Source organism: Lytechinus variegatus, chromosome 3 (genome assembly GCF_018143015.1).
Source record: "Lytechinus variegatus isolate NC3 chromosome 3, Lvar_3.0, whole genome shotgun sequence".
NCBI lineage: Eukaryota > Metazoa > Echinodermata > Echinoidea > Temnopleuroida > Toxopneustidae > Lytechinus > Lytechinus variegatus.
Window position 1 is genome coordinate 26,178,160 of NC_054742.1, and position 22,680 is coordinate 26,200,839.

At 34.3% G+C, this 22,680-nt stretch overlaps 1 protein-coding gene across 1 annotated transcript in view; it reads left to right on the forward strand.

Annotated features, from left to right (window-relative positions):
- The window catches only part of LOC121410628 (disintegrin and metalloproteinase domain-containing protein 10-like), a 40,218-nt gene extending 21,245 nt beyond the window's left edge, over positions 1 to 18,973 (forward strand). Inside the window, exons 4-14 of the mRNA XM_041602845.1 lie at positions 1,684 to 1,952; positions 2,537 to 2,824; positions 4,487 to 4,670; positions 6,466 to 6,626; positions 7,586 to 7,760; positions 9,097 to 9,235; positions 9,568 to 9,663; positions 11,251 to 11,335; positions 12,587 to 12,701; positions 13,861 to 14,120; positions 14,921 to 18,973. Of these exons, the coding sequence (XP_041458779.1) occupies positions 1,684 to 1,952; positions 2,537 to 2,824; positions 4,487 to 4,670; positions 6,466 to 6,626; positions 7,586 to 7,760; positions 9,097 to 9,235; positions 9,568 to 9,663; positions 11,251 to 11,335; positions 12,587 to 12,701; positions 13,861 to 14,120; positions 14,921 to 15,112 (1,964 nt within the window). The 3' untranslated portion in view covers positions 15,113 to 18,973. The remainder of the gene's footprint in view (positions 1 to 1,683; positions 1,953 to 2,536; positions 2,825 to 4,486; positions 4,671 to 6,465; positions 6,627 to 7,585; positions 7,761 to 9,096; positions 9,236 to 9,567; positions 9,664 to 11,250; positions 11,336 to 12,586; positions 12,702 to 13,860; positions 14,121 to 14,920) is intronic.
- Positions 18,974 to 22,680: the final 3,707 nt, after the last annotated feature.

Below are 22,680 nucleotides of genomic sequence, written 5' to 3' on the forward strand. Positions count from 1 at the left end.
AAACTTTAATAAACGATAAACTTGATTTAAAAGACTGTCTCATGAAATAATAAATAAGATAAAAGACTTATTAAATTTCAACACCAAGTTTCGGTTTTCAGAAGTCAAAGTAAATGAATGAGAACTTCTAAAAATATGATTGGTCAATGTTTGATATTCAAAGAAAAAACAAACATACTTAGGGACAGTGATTTTCCGTTTCAAAAAATGGCCTTTTCCGTTTCAGAAAATCACGAATTCCGTTTCAGCACGTCAGAAAACGGAAATTCCGTTTCCCATAGACGTTGTACACACGGAAAAGTGACAATTCCGTTTACACATTGAATAGTAAAATCAAAGCGCATACACTCGCATTGGCCAAAATTTGTATCTGCTACTGTACCAACAACACAATAGAATCCGTTCTAATCGGATCTATGCTGGTGTATTTAATAATTTTTCAAACTGATTTAGCATGCATACATCCTCACCTTTCACATAATTAGCATTATTTTACGGTGAAATTAAATTTCATCGATAATTTTGGTTTTTTTTGGACATCGTTATCATCAGTCAACGACTTTCGCCAATCCGCCATCTTTGATTTTAAGTCCATGATATCGTGCTGTTACATCTTCAAACGTAGAGGGCAACAACACACGACCGTGCAGTTGAGCGATCTGAAGCGATGTGAAGCTCAAATTAACCGGCCGGCCGGGTACGATCGCGGGGTACTATCGAGTGTGCTGATGTCGAGAGCAATCACGATGTGTGAATTGTCATGATTGTAGCGAAGTGAGATCGTGTTTTCTGGGGTTTTGTGGCCATTTAATATTCTCATTTTGTTGTTATTTTGGAGTAATTTCTGTTGCTATTCTGTGTATTTTGAGGGAAAATACGTTTTCGTGATTTTCCGTTTGAAATGCCACTTTCCGTTTCAAAAGGCCTTTTCCGTGAATTCCGTCCGTTTTCCGCGATCGCGGAAAATCACTGTACCAACATACTCAATGGGACAAATGGTTATTGGGAACTGCATAATTTGCATAATTAATGAGCTGTGAGCTGATCCTGTCTTATTAATTGCAAATTAAATCATATCTTAGAGGGTCCATGTCCATAAAGCAACTAGATCAAACATACATTATACTGATTTTATGTTCATATTTTCAGATTGTCCCATACGGAAGGTGCTCTTTCAAATTATGCAATTGAGGGCATCCAGTTTTGCAAACATTTGCATAATTTACATATTGCATTACTGGAAATAGATGTAGATTCTTTAACTCTTTGACTACAATATACATGTAGTAGCTATTGTGTTTAAATGAAGTTAGGATGAATTTTTGACATCTGAGGGGACATTACCTTGGACTTGCCCTCATTTAGTGAGCATTGTACAACTGGCAATCACCCACATGGATTTAGCACATGTTAGCATTTGTAGGTGAATTATGAAACAGGGATTGTCTACTTCCAGAATGCTAAATTTAGTTTGCTAATTGAAGAGTAATTGCAAAATTCTCTACTTTGCATATTTGTACAAGGGTGTGCATGTACAGGTGGGCAATGATTAAATTCATTTATGATCATTGCCACAACTTGAAAATTTATTGAATGCAGATCCATTAGAGAGGAGGTGTAATCATTTCTGCACATCTCTTCCTTCATTCCTCATTTAGTCTGTTTGAATATTATCTCTTTCAGATAAACCAAAGAGTAAGATCCATGGAGGTATCACCAATGGGATGTTTCAGGGTGTCATTTATGATGAGGACGATGAATATCATATAGAACAAGCTAAATACCACCTTGATGAATCCAGTCTACCAGACACAGGAGCTCATTCAGTCATCTACAAATCCTCTGATGTCACCCATCCAAGCAATGGCGGGTGTGGCCTTAATGATCGAGTGTCAGAATGGATGAATAAGATCCAGAATTCAAGGGTCGATGAAAACGACAGAGAGAAAAGGGTATGATCAGGATTATAGGGCAATTCAACCAATTTATTTTTTAAGAATAAAAAAGAAAAACCGAGTGGCATATAGGTGAAAGTTTGAACAAAACAGAAAGGAAAATACCTTGAATTTTGATGCTGTGAAAGCCATGTAATTGGGATATCTTGAAAGAAAATACAAATTATGTCAACTTTTGCAGGTATTTCTTTAAGGTTGCAGATATCTGTGTGAGAAAAAAATATGAGAACTTTTGATATGAAAGCAAGAAGAGTGCATGTGCTTTGCATTGAAATGGGAAATTCTTATTGCATGCTAATAGCTATGGGAAATTCATCTCATTCATGTACATGTAGGTGTTGATACACAATAGGTATTTCAAGGACTGAATAAAATACTCATTTTTACCTTGATTGAACAGTTGAGATTATTGCTGATTATATATCAAATAAACATGACGACAGAAAAAAGACAATCTAATATTATTTTCTATGCAATGTTTATACCCCTTAGATTTAAAATTGTGTCAGAATTGTTTTATTTCAGACTTCATATGATACTTCTCTGCCTCACTTGATAAATGTTTTATTTCATATCCCCAGGATGCAAATATTGAATGGCAAAACATTGCTCATGGAGCATCAGAGAACAAGTACACTGAACCCAAACGGGTCAGACGTGCCCCATACACCTTTGAGCGTACAGCATGCAGTCTATATCTTCAGGCAGATCACACCTACACAGCACATTACTCCAATGATGTGTCGGAGGTCATTCTCAATCTCAACAACCATGTGTCGGCTGTTAATGCTATCTACATGGACACAGAATTTGCCCAACCAAATTACCAAACTATCAGAGACATCAATTTTTTCATCAAGAGGATTAGGGTATGTATACTAACATTGTAGACAAAGCACAGGTATCTGTGTCCTGCCCCAAATTTGGTCCTGTTCGATGTTTACATACTAAATTGATTAATTTGTAGTGCCTGCTTGACAGCAAGGGTAGCACGGCATCGAAATTCTCCAAATCAACAACCCTATACCAGCTCCCGGCTCAAACATCGAGTTAAACCCAAAGCTTCTAGAAATATTGACTATCTTTGTTTTATGTTTCAATTACATTGTGAAACTTGCTAACTACCATTCATACTCATTTGTCTAAATATACAGTCCGACCTCTCTTATCCGGCCTCCCCTTATCCGGATCTCTCTATTATCCGGACGCACACTTGCCAAGATTTTTTTTTTATTATTCAATCTAGTACTTGAGGAAATGAGATTTCAATCTAAACTCAATCCTATACGTAATCTCACTTTGATTACATATATTTCCCAATATAGTCAACATACAAAAAAGATATTTTCATGAAATTATCTCACTCAAATCACTAAAAGAACTTAGGCATGATTATTTCCAGTAAATCAGGGTGCAGCGCAAACATTTCGTCACGTTTCTCTTTTTGCTTCGCGGGAAAAACAACACATGTCTCGCTAGCTAACGTATGGCCTCAATACAGACAGCGCCATCTACCATGTTTGAGCCTACAGTCAGTGTAACAATGGCTGACATTGCGAAGCTGCGATACACGCCGCGATGATCTAATTGTAAAACTTGGTTTCATCGAGTCATTCTCTTCTTTCGAGGTATGCTCGATGTATACCTCAGTCATTTTAGCAGGTAAATTATCCAAGAGTTTTGGCCATCGATCAATTTCATTTCCATAAAAACACTGTCTATAATTTAAAATGATATTGCAGTGAATACTGTCTGTACGCCCACTCCAATAGTGTAGCTACCGCCGTTGGCCTGGGGAGGCAACCGGCAGCGCAGCTGCGTGTATTTGATATTGGGTCTCCCAGATCCAGATAAATCCCTTATCCGCATTGGTGCTGGTCCCAACGTGTCCGGATAAGAGAGGTCTGGCTGTATTCTAAATATTGTAACTAGGTAGTGCCATGTACTTTGCATGAATATTTTGTAAATTCATTATGTTTCAGCATTTTGCTTCTATATTCATAGTTGTTTTTTCCATCAAAGAGCTATATCAATGATAATTTCATGAAGGGACTTGCCAGACGTTTTATCCGGCAAGTCCCATATTCAGTTACCATAGCTTTTCAGACAGAAATGTTATTGAAACGCTATGCTGATCATGCTACATCTATGAGCATCCCGTTGATTGTGGATGAATTTCCACTTGTACCTTAAAATCAGATGAACTATGCTGAGAGTCAAAAGATCCTAACCTGGCTATCAAAAAATCTTATGAATTGTAATGTATCAAAGAGAATTTATGGCATATTGGAAGGAAGCTTGCATTTGAAGTCTTAAAATAATAATCACGTAAATTGTATGACTTCTGTAATAAATAGATTTTCTGCAAATCTTGATATTTCTCTTTCTGCTTTTATAAATACCATCTTGATAAAGTGCGGGACTTCCTCTTTGTTGTGACACTTGCATTTTATTGTGTCTTGTCTGTCAACTAAATGCCAAGATCCTACAGAGTTATTTATGAAATTCATTACATGTATTTCTTTGCTTAGGTGAATGGTACAGCCCAGGAGACGGATGCGTCTAACCCCTTCCGTTTCTCAAACATTGGTGTGGAGAAGTTTCTTGAGCTCAACTCATTACAGAATCACAATGACTACTGTCTAGCTTATGTATTTGCAAACAGAGACTTCAATGATGGTGTCTTAGGCTTGGCGTGGGTCGGCTCTACTGGTAGTAAGTTGGCAATCTTTTTTCTCTCTTTGAGATGCCAAACATTGACAATTTTATGTATTTGTGTATTTATTTATTTTACACTGCAGGGAAAGCCTGTTTAGATTTACTAACTACTTTCCAAAAGGGATCCTTCAGTTTAACAAACAGAAGCTTTTGACGAAAAGAGAAGGAATTATCATAATCATTTTAAAACTGATGTCTTGAGAATCAGCATTTAATTTCAGATTTCTTTGACCGTTATATATGAGAGAGCCTGCCCGCACATGTGCAGTCAATTCGGTGCACAAGTTGTTTCAGACAGGAAATCACAGAATGGTACCAGATCTCTTTAGTAGTTTATTCCATGACAAGAACTTAAGCTTCAGTGCAATCAACACAGCTCTGTAAGTGCATTATCCACCATATACATGGAATGAACATGTATGTGTAATGAGTAGCCACTTACATGAGGATAATCTATGGCCACAAATTATAATAAGTTGTTGGTCAGCGGTGGTAACACCATCTTCATTTTTAGTGTTCACATGCTGGTGTTTCCTTCCAAATGTGGCTACTGGGCTTAAAAATCCCATGTATTATGATCAAGGATATATGAAATGAAATAGTAAGATTAAACGAGAACAACCGTTTGAAGTTTGGTCTTCATTTCATGAATATTTAAGAAGTTATTACATACCCTCCTCACCCACCCTAACTCAAGTGTAAATTCTCTTCTAACGTTTGTAGCCACATCTGGAGCTTTGCACATTGACTGCGCTTGCGCGGGCGGGATCTCTCATGCAATATCCTAAGATATTCATGAAATAAAGATCAAACTTAAAATGGTAAGTTCTCGTTTAATCTTTCTATTTTGTTGATGGGTCTCTCAAATGTTCATAAATTTATTCTGTGACCTGTTGCCAAAAAAGTTAATATTATAGTAAGATGCTACTTAATGGTTATTACCATGGTAACATGCTCACCAGCGAATCAAAATGAAAGATTCCATGGAAGTTACCGTTGAATGGCAAAGTAACTATAATTTTATAAGACAAAGATTAAACAATTTATTTCTTCTTCATTGCTCAAAAATTTGGCCCCGTCATTATATATATATAGTTTATCCCTATCCATATCATATATCATTGTTTTCTATTTAGTTATAGTGTCAAGTAATACCCAAGTCCTCAAATAATATGAGATTTTGTTGAATGCTCTTTATAGATGAACGTCTAAACACATAAACTCATTTTCCAGCTTCTACAATGAATATCTAATTTTGGTGGTAGTGATAAATTTTCCAACCCAGGAAATCTCTTGTTTCGCCATTGCCTATTGGTAATTGTCATACTATTGGGAATTGTGATTACTTACATGTATGCAACATGTACCTTTTGAAATTCTGTCTATTCAAGCCAGCAAAAAATTGTGGGATGTATTCACCCTGATATATATATTTTTTGCCTTTTTCCCCCATTGAAATATGAAGGATGTTGATTTGCCAATATGATTGTATGATAAAATTAATTTTTAATTGATTTTATTTCTCAAATATTCTTTTCTTAATCTTATTTTCTGATCATTTATATACTGTCCTATTACACTTCCTATCTTTTCTTTCTCTCTCGCTGCCTGTTGCCCTTCCCATCCCTGTTCTCTTTTTCTCTCTCCATATTCCTATATTCAACCTCTCTTCCCTCCCACCTTTTTTAATCTTTCATGTCCCTAATTCATCCTCTCCCCTCTCTCTATCTCTTCCTGTCACCTATCCGTCTGTTTATCTGTATTGCCCTATCTTTCTCTCTTTCTTATCAAGGTACATCTGGTGGTATATGTGAGAAGTATGCTAGTTTTCATTCAGTATCCCAGAGTCTGAATACCGGTGTTGTCACCATCCAGAACTATGGCTCTACTGTTGCAAGCAAAGTTTCACATATCACATTTGCTCATGAACTTGGTCACAACTTTGGATCACCGGTAAGAGACGTTATGTTGTAATGAAAATAAAAGGATGTGCTTGTGAGAATTCAGGCTGTAACCATGCACATTGAATTACTTGGAAACCTTCAAGATCCAAATAAGGGAACATTTCACAGGGCTATTTGTCAGTGATTTTCTTTGGCAACTCGTTACTAGAATTTTTACATCTGATAGGCTGATAGCTAATTTTTCACTTCATGAATGTTCTTCAAGTCCATCCAGTTCACTTGAATTATCTTGATACGTGGAATGGATACCTTTTGGTATTATGTGTCATACATTTTTAAATGAAGAATAAATTGATTGCAAATTACATGTATTCGGATGATCATTCATCAACAGCATTAGCTATATATTCAGTATGTAATGTATCTTCTGTAAACCTCCATATCTCTAAGCTTATTTTCTTTCATAATATATCGCAAGAAATACATGATAAGAAGAACACCCTTGAGTATGCCTTAGCATTGCTTTGAAAGGTTGAATTGAGATTCTGTTATCACAGAAATAGTTTATGTTACACAATGTGTAAAGCCCAAGAAGGACTGAGATGAAAGTGGATATAGATAGAACTGAAATGGAAAGGCGAGAAAATGGAGGTTGGTAAGAGTTTTCTTTTGCGGAATGATTGTAGTCCGTAAAGGCTGAGAAGTAGGCAGGGTGAGAGGCTTGAGGAGAAGGCTTTGATAAGAGGCTGGTTGGGTTTAAGAGGCTGGAGTAGAAGAGAAAAAGCTGGCTTGAGTTGGTGAATGGAGCTGTGGAGCAGGAGTACAAGACTCAACGTTTCAGGCAGGTTGACCGTCCGTCTTCAGGACTTTACACATGATGTATCATGTACTGTAAACCACTTTCGCGATTGTTCATACCATCCATGTAAACCTTCAAACATCATCAAATTCTGTTATGTTGGAAAGTGATTGGCTACAGTCAAGTATTGAATGTTATTGTACCAACAGCATGACTACCCTGACAGATGCCGACCTGGTGATAATCCTAGTACACGAGGAAGTGGTAACTACATCATGTATGCCAGTGCTACATCAGGTGACAAGCCATTCAATGATGAGTTTTCAGAATGCAGTATTGGCAACATGAGCATTGTCATAAGGGCCAATGGAGGATGTTTTGAAGGTATGTTGGTCTCGATGACCTTCCTAGAGGCATGTTATTATATTGAGTGGTGATGTTTATGAAAGTTGATTTAAATAATTTATTGAGAGCTGTGGCTTCATTTTGATGTAAATTGTGGTCCCAAACCAGAGAAACAAGTATGAATTTTCACAATGTGGCAAGAAAGGCTTTCATTTATTTTGGACCTTCTTCAATACACTAAACTATCAAGGTTAATTTATACTAGAAATCTTTGTAAACTGAATTTAAATATTTTTTTAAAAACCTCTCTTTGTGAGTTCTTGACTTTTGTTAGTCTTTTGTCAAGGCCTTGTGATTGAATTATGATATGTTCCATATTACTGAGTAACTGAGACAAGATAGTCATGGAGAGTTGAAGATCAGTGCACTCATCACAAGGTGTTGTGGCTTCTGAAAGGGATATAAAGTATACATCATAAATGAGAGTGCTGATAGCCAGCTTTGAGCAATCCATATCATTGATATTGTACAATGCCTACTTAGCTTGTTGTACGCAAGCAAATGGGAGGCTGATTGTCACACATTTGTACCATTGCACACAAGACGTACCATCCAAAATGTACCTTGCACGGATATTTCATTGAATAAGGTGGCAATGCGCTTAAAGCCATCAGGCTAAATGCGCAACGCTGTCCAAGATCATGTGCGCTTGTGGGATTTTGCTTTTCGCTTTTGATATTTTTGCTCCCCTTAATAGATTACTGCAGGGAAAAACTCTTGTTTTTTTCATATTTTCGCTAGATTCCGAGGCGTTGTACAACACAAATAGCGAATATTCTTATTTTTGCAATGGTGCGAGATTTCGCATTTGGTGAAAGAAACACTCTATTCAACTCGGCTAACCCGTCGTTTAATAGAGCATCTTTCTTTCACCTCATGCGAAATCTCGCGCCATCGCACTCATGCCTATTCACTATTTGTATACTATACATTGTGTGAGAAAATATGAGTGCATTTATGTGTGTATGTGATGCACACGAATGTACACACATTTGCTCGCACTATGGTTACATATATCATATGTAATGTGGTTCTATCTGATTGTATGCTGTTGCTCTGCTTTCACAATTAATCTTTATTCAGTCCACACATGACACACATACTTGTAGTGTGTGTAAGGTTCATTGATGCAAACAAATGGTATTGAATGATTGCTATCCGTACAAGCCAGATTACAAGATATCCTAAGACTGACTTGTTTTCACCCAATTTTAGTGATTAGTCTTTGTTAAGTCAGTTTATGTCTAATGGATCACACATTGTGCCTTGTGTCTGAATGCAGTAGTAATATTTTTTTTTGTATCATTCATTGTAGAAAGCGACCAACCGATCTGTGGTAATCTTGTCATAGATGAAGGGGAAACATGTGATTGCGGTTATGAAGATCAGTGTACAGACCAATGCTGTAATTCACAAACATGCACTCTAACACAACCAAATTTTATGCAGTGCAGGTAAATCTTTCTCTCCCCTTCACACTCTACTTATTATTTTATGATTCTTATTTGTATTCATTCTCCCATATCCCCTTTTCCCTCTTTGTCTTCCATTATCTGTCTCTACAATATTTTTTATTCTCACACCCTTTTCTTATCTGACTCTTCAGCGTAATCATCATTTAGTAGTTTCCGTTTAATCCTTTATTGATAAACAATTTTGATTGTAGATAGCCCGTAGAGACCATCATTTTATTTGGACTTTGGAATCGCATATACTGTAGGTCAAATGTAACTACTCCACTTTTAATCTTGTTTGATGCTTATTGTTATCTTACCCCTTCTTACAGTCCTTCACAAGGGCCTTGCTGTACATCAGAATGTCAGTTTACAGGAATGATTCCATGTAGGCCTGAGTCAGACTGCAGATTTGAATCATATTGCAAATATCCTTTACAGACATTTTTTCAACAATTTATTTTTCAAAATCAGTTTTGTTGGTTATAGTGAATTACCAAATTTTTGCCTAGCCCCATTTTCACAAGTTTTATGTATTCCCCATATTTAAGTGGTTTCTCCATGTGCAGCAATGACAATAATCAGAAGTGGAAATTTTGGCTGTGTTAGATGTGGGAAATTATTGAAACATCACTGAGATAAATGTAGGTTTTTTTTACCCTAAATGTAAGCATGTGTGAACCTCGGACTATTACAGGTACATGTACAAGGGTCAAGTCTTACTACAGCTCTGTTATTGCTTCCACATTTCGTTGTTCCCCAAATATGATACGAGTCCCATTGCATAAAAGTTATTACAATATAAAATCCACGATTGAATGGTAATTACCAAGGAAACAACTGCCAATCAAAATTAAGGATTTCAAATTAGTTACCATTGGATAACAAATCTCTCTTCTTTAACAAGTCCCTGTTACAGAAGTGGAAATTCTGTAACAGTTTGTATTGTTTGCAAGTCAAAAGAAAAGCAAAGTCAAATACAAAATCAAATGCTATGATTTGTTTTTTCATGTTCAAAGTATAACAATCAAGAATTGTAGTAGAGTAGTACTAATCCTTGTCAGCCAAAGGATTTCACTCCTTTTTTTTGTATTTTGTGCTCGTACTCTTTCAAAACACTTGAGAGTTCCCTTTGCATTTACCGAACACTGTGGGATCACATGTGGAGAAACATCAGGGCCGATTTGCCCTAGTGGTCACTCATGTACATGTAGGTCAAGAGTGATGCTAATTTTAGATATAAATTCTCCTGAATATATGAATGGGAAACCAGATGATTTTGTGCTGGTATATGTATATATATATATATATATGCTCTGAACTTTGAAGGTGGACAATATGAATCTGGAGACAAGCTTTTAAAAAACTGGCTGGGATACGATTGAGGTTGTACTGGTATAATTTTGATTAATTTTTTGACACGCCCAAAATCATTCAGAGGGAATCAAATCTATCATGTAGCATATATTTATTATTGTGGGGGAAATTATAATTGTTTTCTTGTATAATATTAGGACCAAGAAATCTCATTGTGCCTCAGCTTGCTCAGCTAACCCATGTCAATACAGGTGGAAATTGTGTCAATATGAATACAGCAAGGTATTTTATTTGAGAATCCTTCAAGTACCCTTTGGCTATTAAGCCAAGAATATTGATTTGTCCTCCTTGAACTGCAACATAATGCCCTTGTATTTTGAGCTAATTCTGCTGCAAATAATGTTGGTTTTGCTTGAAACAGCTGCTGTTGCTGCATTTATCTGAACAGCAAAGAAAAGACAGGCTGGGTAGCAAAGCTTTCCTCCATCGAATTATGATTTTTAGATCCTTTTGCTGCAATACAGAGAAAACTAATGAGGCAACATGCGATAAGTCAGAGCTTTGTTATTCAAACTTAGACCACAAGGTATAAGGAACAAATCATGTAGGACTTAAAAGACAATAATGTTCATTTGTCTCTTGCAAGTACCTTAAATTTTGAAGTAAAATATATGTATATCCTTGACTCACTTCATCACTGGATCTATGGCACAGTGTCCAGTTTCTTATGCAAAACCTGACTTTACGGAATGTAATGACCATACACAAGTCTGTGAAGCTGGGGTAAGTTTCTCCTTTACAATATTTCTTTTCATTTTGACCATCTTCCAGTGAGAAAATCATACCTAGATCAGAGATGTTATTTTGAAAATATGAAGCAAGCTCTTCCATGAAAGAATTCTTATTGATATTCTGTATGTTTTTAGTAGAGTAATAATCTTGGGATGTGGAACAATTATTTAGATAAATAATATTTTACTTAAATGCACTTTTAATAATATATATTTTTATTCACATGGAAAATGGAGGAAGAGGGCACAAAGAATATACTACACAACTTTTTATTGTACAGTGCGTCCCAGAAAGCACGTAACCGAGATTTAGCGATGATTTATCATAACTTAATCACAAATACAATAGATAAATGGCCTACCAATGTAAAGCTTAGAATCTACTCTTTCATATGATATTACTTAGATTATTCCTCATTCATGCATGAGTGAGCAAAAGAAAATTGAAGAAAGGATACCAAAAACTCATTTGGCAGGGGGTATCTGAATTACAAAAAGAAAATCATATGCCTAAAAAGTTCAATATCTGCTCTTTAATTTGATAGCTTAATCACAAAAAAATGGTCAAGAAGTAAAAAAGTTATGTTTCCTCTAAACAATGCTTGTATTTCCATAATTTCATTAAATAAATGTGTTTTCACCTGGTTCCCACAGAAGCTATCACATGGTTAACAAAAGACTTCATGCATGGCTGATTGTCAACAACACGGAGTTCGAGTGGTTTTGAATGCTAGCCTGTAAAACCTCTTCATTTTATGAAATTATTGTAATTCAAGCCTTATTTCACATAACCAGAACTTTGTTATTTCTTGACCATTTACTGTAATTGAGGTATCAAATTAAAGAGCAGATATTGAACTTTTTAAAAATGTGGTTTCCGTTTTGAAACCCAGATACAGCCTGCCAAATTACTTTTGGGTATCTCCTCTTCAAATTGTTTTTGCTCACTTATGCGTGAATGAGAAATAATCTAAGTAATTTTATATGAAAGAGGAGATTCTAAGAATAACAATGAAAGGTAATTTGTCTATTGTATTTGTGATTAATTTATGATAAATCTCGGTTTCGTTTTTTGTGGGACAGACTGTATAACCACTAACACCAGGTAACAAATTTTAAGATTATTAAGTTTTAGAACATAATGTACTTTATGTAATAAATCCAATTAATGATAATTCATTCTTATGTGTGGATAATGCATTTATTCCATCAAAAGTATTTTTGCATGTTTTGATCATACCAGGAATGTGCAAGATCCATCTGTGCTAAATTTGGTCTAGAAGAATGTTTGTGTTTGGATACAGCTACCACATCATTGGATGAGGCATGCCATATTTGCTGCCAAGCACGAAATGCAAGTAAGTGGACTAGAAGAAGATTTACCCATTCTTGAGCTCATTTAGTTTAAAGAAATTGTTTTTATTAGTAAAAAAAAAGTTTTATAAGTTTTTATAAGTTAACACTTAACCCGTACTTACCTTGGGGCCTTTTAAGCCCCCACATTTTTTGCCATATGTCCGCCTTGCGATATTTTTACTTCACCACTTTCTGACTTTTTACCTTCACGTCTTGGGCACCTTTTGAGACCAAATTTATAATGCCCTGGCACGCGGTTATGAAATTACGCAACATTGCATGTCAGACCAAAATTGCTCCAAAACATATATATTGTGTACAAAATCAATACAAAATCTGTTTCATCTAAACTTTGTAATTGAGTGATTATTCTCACTTTTACTGACAGCATTCATTTGATTTCATGCTATTTATGACTGAAATGTTGTCGCCAATGAATTTTGTCCAAAAAAAAATGAAAAGATGAAAAAACAAAAAATACATAAATTCTATAAACCAATAAAATACATAAAAAATTGATTTTGGTAGTTGAATTTTTTTTCATTTGTAGCTGTTAGAAGTGCCACAGAATATTTTTGCTAAAAATTCAGCTTTCTAGGAGCTTTATTTAGTGAATTGGAGCAAAAAGTATTTTTTCATTAATAAATTTATTCATATGAAAAAAATGAATTTTGTGCAATTTACCTATGCAATGGTATAGATTATGTCATTCTTTACCTTCTACGGCCAAGATGTAAAGGGGGAGCTTAAAAGCCCCCCCCTCAGGAATTTAAGCTCACAAAATAGTCCAGGTAAATTAGTATAAATCATTTGCCAATGTGATGATGATGATGACGACGACGATTATGGCAGTGGTAACAGTGATGGTGATGATTTAATTTAAATATAATAATACAGTACATATTATACGAGACATAACTTGACCTTATTATCTTGGGACCTTTTCTGATATATTCGCAACAGCGTTACAATTTATAAATGAATTTGATTACAAATTATTCTTACTGGAAAAATGATATCACAGTTGTATTCCTGCTGAAAGTTGTGGCTTGTTGCAAACAACAGTGGTACATATTTTGGTAAAGTCCCTATAGAATAATGTTGTTTTCAGTATCTTCAATTTCTGATTCAAACTGATCCCTCCTTCCTTTATCCATACAGGCAACACTTGCATGCCTTTTCATGCGTTTGGTGATAGTGCTATGATGAATCATGTTGCTATGTATGGCAAGGATGCACAAGAAGGTGATGCGACTGTCAAGGTCCTCTATCAGATGCCAGGTTCTCCATGCAACGAGTACAAGGGCTACTGTGATATCTTCTTGAAGTGTCGTAATGTGGACTCAAATGGCCCACTCTCCAGACTCACCAATGCCATCTTAAATCCTGAACTCTACTCCAATATCGCTGCTTGGATACAGGTAATGATCCTCTATCAAATTTTGTACAAGGACTCTTCATTTCAACTTTCAAGTAGGCAATGAATTAAATTTACAGTCTTCCTCTTCAGCACTTATCATTTACTGAAGAAGTATGAGTCTTCTAAGATGAAGCATTATCTGGCTTTGAAAGAACAGGAATATATTACAATTTCAATTGCTTAAAAACACTCAGAAGTTTGTGTTGCATAAGGGGAATAATCTTTGAACCAAATAACCATAAGCTCACATTGTCCACCTCAGATGACAAATGAAACAACCCAAATCTTTAATTCCTGCAGTTCCAAAATTTGCAAGTTCAAGTTTACAAATAAAAGTATTTCCCAGTTTTCAGATATTTTAATTACCGTAATGACCATAAATTGTAACTTATATATAGAAGAATAAATTCAAACTGCTCTATGAACTTTCCATACAGCTATCCAAGATTACTTCACTGTAATAGATATGTTTGTAGGTTTCTCTAAAAAAAACTGATAAATTGAATATACAAAAAAAAAACAAATGCTGGCAAAGTATTCCACAATTCAAGACCATTCCATCATGATCGTAACTTGCTTTCCCAGTTAAAAAAAATAGGAATGTCTAAAAATCATGATTAAGCCGAAAGATAAGATCATGATCATCGCCTATATTGCAGAAAAAAATATTCTTCAAAATATTCATGTACATTGGGGTTTTTACCAAATCATGGCCAACATAATTCTTTTATAAATCGTTTCATCTGTGCATAGGTTGTCCTGGCTAATCCATTTTTCTTTTTCATTTCAATTATCCTGCAGGCTAACTGGTGGGCTGCTGTATTGATTGTACTTGGTGTAATTATCTTCATGGGTCTCTTTATTAAATGCTGTAGTGTGCATACACCAAGCAGTAACCCCAACCTGCCCAAGGCTCGTAAGGTATCTGTCCCTGGAACCCTGAGACGACGTCAACATGGCGCCCGAGGAGGTCAGGCCATGGAAATGGCATAACACATTAGCAATACAGAGCGTTAATAGTCCAGAATTTTACATGCAACGGGTGATTTTAAGTTCAGGGTGGCACTTTTGTTGGTGTTGGTATGAATTTGGCTTTTGATTCTTGTGCCAAAACCGAAAATGGGTTGTAATAATACCAAGTGCATGAAAATCTCAGCATGTGCTTCATTTGAGCTTTATTTGAGGTTTTGGCTAGTGGTATTTTTCGCAAACTCAATGCAAATGTTGAATCAGCAGTTTAAATGCTGAATTGATATATTACTATTAAAAGTAACAGAGGACTCAATAATTCCCTTGTTAAATCAGTAACATGCTTTGGCCAGATCTACCACTGAATTTCTAGGATGTACACCTTTTCCTTCGAAGCATCAACCACTCGGCCTGTTTCAGTCTTGTATGATGTCACATGTGTGGCCACGTTAAAGTTGGGAAAAACAATGTGTAACAAGAGTTCAAGCATAGTGGAGTTGGTTCTAGATCTCATCCACATCACTGAATACTTCGTACGTTACTGAGCTATACCTAATAGTAAAGTCCCAACACCTACATGTACTTTCTATACCGAACTTGAAATCACCGAGTATATATAAATATATATATATATATATTTGCTTTGTCATTTAACTTTTAGTAGGTTGATATCAAAGACAAGCTTTTTTCTGGACTCAGGAAAGAATGTTTTCTACTCTCCTTCAAAATCAGAGTCAAGTCAGTAATTGAACCACTGGGGTGTGCATTATCTTTGTCCTGTGTGCTTTCATTGTAAAACACACTGTCTTTTCTTCTGATTTTTTTTCAGGGGAATATTGGTGAATAATTTATTCTTTCTGATAAATTACAAGTTATAATGTGTTGTCAATGAAATCTCAGCATTGCAGCCTGTTCATGCTGAATTTGGTTTGGGTTACATTTTTCAACGCTTGTTCTAATTCTTCACAGAGCAATTGCATTTCTTGCAGTAAAAATAGTTCTGGAAGTATTTCTGTATAAAGAGTGTCTGGAATCAGGCATTAAGTACCAACACATGATATTTGATACATAATATTGTTTTAATATGGGGTATATTGCATCTGGCTTATGCAGTGATAGATGAAACCACACCCAACTGGGAATACAAGTATGAATTTAACTCAGACTTTAATCTTTCTTTCCACTGTTTTATGCACCATTGTGGTCCTGGACTATGTTTGATGTTCATGGGCCGTAAATAACATTGTGGTTCCAGCCCATTAGCATGAATTCACATTGGTAGCTTACACCTTGATAAGTAAATTACAATAACACCATAAACAGATGCATGTTTCCTATGTGGACAGTTCGGAACAGATGTACACACGTGCTCAAATATTCTGAAGGGGGTTAAGTTCACCTTGTGGTTTCAACTCCTTGTCTTATTTCAGGCCATGTTTGAGCCGAGATACCACACATTTTTTTTACAGTATTACAAAAGAAATAAGCCTGGGGTGGTATTCTGAGATCAATCTTATCTCAGATAAAATAAAATGATTTATCTCTGTAAAAATCAGTGAGATAAAATACTTTTAAAATCTCTCTGAATTGGTATTCTGAGAACAATTTTATCTTCATATCTCTGTTAGACACACCTATTTCTTAATCAATATCCAATTAGAAATGTGCTTTTATAGCTCTCTCATATCACTCAACCAATGGAAATCCATTCCGCTAGGAGGTGTGGCAAAGGAGTGAGATTGCGTCAATTTATTGACTTCAAATACGCCTGCACTATACGCTTGCGCGTCTTTACAGAGATTTCTTGTTAACAAAAATGGCAATACTCTTTAAAAAAAATCGAAGTCTATATCGCATCTTTTCAAGCATCATTTCAAAGACAATATTAGTCAAGAAAAGTCTTATGAAATATTTCCTGATTGTACAGGAATAACTTTAAGGTGTTGTTCTCAATGAATATATAATTTTTCTTAATTTTCATGCCCATTACCCACGTTGCAATGGCTAGATACGCGATGTCTATGCTGCCACTGCTCTGTTGCATATCATAGATATGCAAAATAAAATTATACGCAAGATAAAATTATAAATTTCATCTAAGAGATAAAATGTCATCTCAGAATACCAATTTCATTTTAAGAGATAAAATAAAATATTTTAAAGATAAAATGACCTCAGAATACCGCCCCTGAGCATAAAATACTGGAGTTTAAATGAAAGTGATTGCATTTTGTTTTTTCTTCTTTCTGACTTGTACTTATAACAATATATATATATTGCGTCCCACAAAAAATGAAACCGAGATTTATCGATAATTTATCATAACTAAATCACAAATACAATAGATAAATGACCTACCATTGTAAAGCTTATAATCTCCTCTTTCATCTGAAATTACATAGATTATTTCTCATTCATGCATGAGTAAGCAAAAACACTTTGAAGAAAGGATACCAAAAAATCATGTGGTGGGCTATTTCTGGTTCTCAAAAAGTATTGATACCTCAATTGCAGAAAAATTGTAAAAAAAAGTAACAAAGTTCTGGTTATTTGAAATAAGGCTTGAATTTCAATAATTTCATAAAAAGGAGAGGTTTTACAGGCTAGCATTCAGACTTACTCAACACACACCGTTATGTTGATGATCAGCCATGCTTTAACTATTTGTTAACCGTGCAATAGCTTATGTGGGAAACTGGTGAAAACATGTTTGTTTGCATGCATGTGATTTTCTTTTTGAAATTCAGATACCCCCTGCCAAATGAAGTTTTGGTACCCTTTCTTCAAATTGTTTTTGCTCACTCATGCCTGAATTAGGAATAATCTAAGTAATTTCACATGAATGAAGAGATTCTAAGCATTACAATGGTAGTTCATTTGTCTATTGTATTAAGTTATGATAGATTATCCATAAATCTCGGTTTTGTTTTTGGTGGGACGCACTGTATATATTGTTGGGAGGGTTGCACATTTACTCTAAAATACAACTCTATCTCCTGTTTTTATTCCATTTAATTTTGCAACATCCTGCCGAGTATATTCAAAAATTTGATTTTGAAATATTTCATCTACATTTCTATCATAGCAATATTGAGTATAACTACCAACTTAGCAATAGGTATGGTAGTCTATATTCTGGTAGTCCCAATTCCTTCTAACTTATAGGCCTACAATGTAGTACAATATTATTTTTTCAAATGTTTTTTTATTTGTATACACTATTTTTCTTTCATGTTGGATTCGTATACAGTGATGTGTGTGTGTGAGAGAGTGAGTGTGACAGAACAGCTCAAAATCCACAAAAATTCATCCAAAATAAATCCAGTTTAAAGCAGTTCCTTCATTTAAATTTATAAGCTACATCCAAATATAAGTACTTGATTCAATGAAGCTAAACAAGATGTCCAGAAGAGATTTACTCTGGGAATCAAAGTTTGTAGTTTGTTGTTCTCTTGAGCATAAGGCATGCTTACTGTGAAAGAAAATGGAAAACAAGCCATTCAATGAAATAGTTAACAAAAAATGCTTGCTTCTTGGCTTAACTTAAACTTATGAATTTATATTTGAAGGAAGATCAGACTAGAAGATTTGTTAATTCTGACCTTTTTTTTATTCCAATGTATATTTTGGCTGTGAACAGATAATGTGATGTTAGCTCTGTAACTGAGTGTTTTAAGCCTTGATTGTATAGCTGGTTTTAACTATTGATTACATTTATCACTATGTTCAATTGCACACAAGATGTCAACTGTATGATCAATCGCGAAGCTTTGTGTTACAACCCCCTGGTGACATATATATTGGGTTTTGAGCTGGTTGCCCACATTTTTTCATTAATAAGTAAATCCAGGATTGTAGCATCTTGTATCTTCTTTAATACTGTATTCCATTTTTTAAAAAAGGGCTCTTCGAAAGATATTGTTAATCTAGTTGATATTAATATAAAATCATGTTGTTAGAATGTAGAGATTAAATGCCATGCATGTTTATAAAGTTGGAGAATGATTTAAACCTCGGGAGATATGAATTGGACGGAAAAGAAACATAGGAGTATTTGTGAGCATGAACATGGAAAAGGTGCATATGCTCAGAAATTAGAGCTAGAAATAATGATATTGAAATAATTGTCGAGAGAAAAGTGTAAAGTTTATATGAAATGTGTGTTTTAATTGTGTTAGAGGTATATCATGTATTAAAATTGGTTAGACATAGAGATAAGTGTATTTTGTATTTCATATGTGTATATATGTATTTTATCATTTTATTCATATTTGATTAAGACTCCATTCATTTGATATTTTAATTCAAGAATTTGGCTAAACCTTTCCTTTTCTTGACCATTTCCTTTGTTTTTCCCAATTCTTTTTTACCGTATATCTCTTTTCCAACAGGTACAATCATTTTTTAACTAAGATTTAATACTTCTTTCTTTTTTCAACAATTGTACAATGTATGATATTTATGTTCAGATACTGTCATAACTTCCATTTTTATCATGTTTAAATTGAGGCTGGCACTTGCATGTTTAGATGGATGTCAATAGGAAAGATATATAGTTTGATTATTATAATTGTCAAACTTTATTAATATTTTGTGAATTAGTAGCCTGTAAGCTTGTTTTAGGCTAGCTTGTTAAAGCACCAATTAATTTCTGGAAAGTAGAGCCCAATCAGAGACTTGTTTACAAAGCAGCACCTTTTATGGTGCTCAGATATGATGTTATGGAAATATATGTGTAATTGTGAAAACGCACTTTCAAAAGTAGCTACAACTTTACACTTTCTCATACAAACAAGATATCATTTTATAGCATGTGATTACCCGAGGTGATGGGACAAGTCCGAGAGAATCACCGGTAGTCATTTTTACTTGGTATATTTATGTGAAGTACGCACTGTTCCTGGAATTATTTCCTGTGTTTCAAACTTTCAATTAAGTTGTATCTTTGATTTTTTTTTGCTGATTATTACTTTATATCAGTGTACGAGTGTGTTCATTTGTCTATCAGCCATATGAACTGAATCAAACAATGTGCCTTTTTGATGACATTATTTGTAAATTTATGTCTTATTCATTCATCTACTTCATACTATCAACACTCGGACTGCATGATGAAATAATATTGTAGTTCCCAAAGGTGGAATATAATTATATGGTTACCAGTAATTTTAGTACACATGTTACTTTATTACAAATAAGTTTGTAGATTTTTAGAACAATTGTATAAATTAATGTATTTGATACTTGTGTATGTCTTTTCTTCAATTAAATACACAAATTCATTCATGTCATGAAATTTACTCTCATTAAATGGTTCTTTTTATTCCTGAAGCCTTTTATTTGTTACCTCGTGAAGTATTGATAAATTCAGTTTACTCTTCTTGCTTGTTTTTGTCCAGAACTAGGCATGGAAAACTTGCTTTGAAAACTATATTTTTTATTTTTTCATTATGCATATGAGAATCTTATCTGAATTCCTATCTTACTAATCAAATTTATCCAACACATTGAAAATGCAAAATCAATAACATAATAATAAGTTCAAGCATTTATTATTTAAGCATATTTTCTCATCAAAGCAAATTAGTTAACTTCAGTACAAGATTGTGATCTTTTTGAAAACAACCATAACCTGAAAGACTTGGATTTCATATTCATATAAATATGTATATATTGTAGAAAATTTTAGACTATTTGAAATATGATAACACTACATAGAAATCACATATCTGAAATAATTCTTTATACATATAGTTGTAGTTTATACCAAATTACAATAATCTAATATTGTTTTAAAGACACAAAAGTTCATATTTCAAAGCTATCTCAATCGTTTTTGCTGTAGTATCAAAGACTAGACAAAGTATAAATGCATGATCAATGATTTTTCAAAATGTTTCTTTTTAACTTTCTATACTTGTGGTTCTGGCTATTGTCTGCATTACAAAAATCCATTTGTAAAACACGACTATTTGACACACAATATTACCAGTAATCAATTATATTTTATCAATTCATTAAAATTGAAATATTAAAGGCACACAAAAGTCCAAAATCACATGAACTTCTGTATAAAAATGTGTGAAAAGGCACCACAAAATCTGTAAGGAGTGATTTTCAGTTTTTAGGTCATATGGTTTTGATCAGAATGGTCAAATTTCAGTCTTAAGTATCTCATGAAAAAAAGTATAATTTTTCCAATATTGTAAAAAATATATGAAGCGATCAAACCCAGGGTGATATTTTTGACAGTTTTAATTAGACCCAATTTTGTCTCTTAGATTGCATTGCATTGCAATTGTTTTTCTTGAAATCCAAAATATTATCCCCCCCCCACTTTGAGCTTCCCTAACTCAAGAACTGTGTATGCAATTGTGTTGGTTCTTGTTTGTAACAATGTGCCAACTTAGGTGGAAATTTGAAGACTCCTGTGAAAACATTGAATTTCTAATCCTCTCTCTGTCCCCTTCTCACAATAGGGTGGGGTGGGGGGGGGTAAGAGTGTTTCAATAAACCAACGATAATCCCTTATTCATCAATATTCTATGGCAGTGAACATTCTTTTTAAAGTTGGACAAGATCATCCAATGGTAGCAAGTTATACAACATTCTAAAACTAAGGATCACTCTCAGATGGGTTTCATGGTGCCTAGTCACATACCCTGTACACCCTTCATTTTCTTCAAATGCAAATGCCAAAATTAAACAACTGGGCTTATAAGCTAAGTCCACAAGGCAAATTTATGTTGCGCTGCATAAGAATACATGAAATAACCACAAGAAAAATATATCCATTCATACTATTAATGTCATTTTGGGGTCATATTCATCTACCATCTGCTTGAAAGATACATATGATTATTTAAATTGAGATCTTCAGTATAATAATATGCAGAAAGATATTTGCAAAGGCACTACGTTATTTCATCAGCTGTCAATGTTAGCTGTACATTGTAGGGGTCATTTTGTACACAACCTGATATTTACATTATGTTCGTCACCCAAAAAATAATATTGATTTCATTTTTGTTCTTCTTGTGTCAAGTTTTACATTTACCGTTACTAGCCATATTCCTTGTTTTATTTTACTGGCAGTACACGAGTTTGAACCAATAAATATTAGAAAAAGTATATATACATTTCAGTTTTAAAAAAAAGTATAACAAAACCATGTGTCCCAGAATGGAAGTAGCATAGCAATTAAGTACTTTATATAAAAAAGAGCCCATATAAATTCAGCTCTTAAAATACTAACATCTTATCACAATGCCGGTGTACTCTATAATAATCGTTAATAGCACTGTGTTGATAACATATTTGGAAAGCCCTTCTAAACTAATACTGACCATACAGTTTTCATATATCTGATGAAAAAAGAATGATATTCCACATTAATATCATCTTTGGCTGTTGCAAAATTGAATCAATAAATAAATCAAAATGTCCACATTTAGCCTTGAATACTGCATCTGTATTCTCGAGTGAAATATCTCAAATTCTTCCACATTAAACGTAAATGCTAGTTTTGGTAACGACATCTAAATGAGTTCGCAAGAATCCAATGAAATGACCACCAAAGTGTCTGTTTGTAT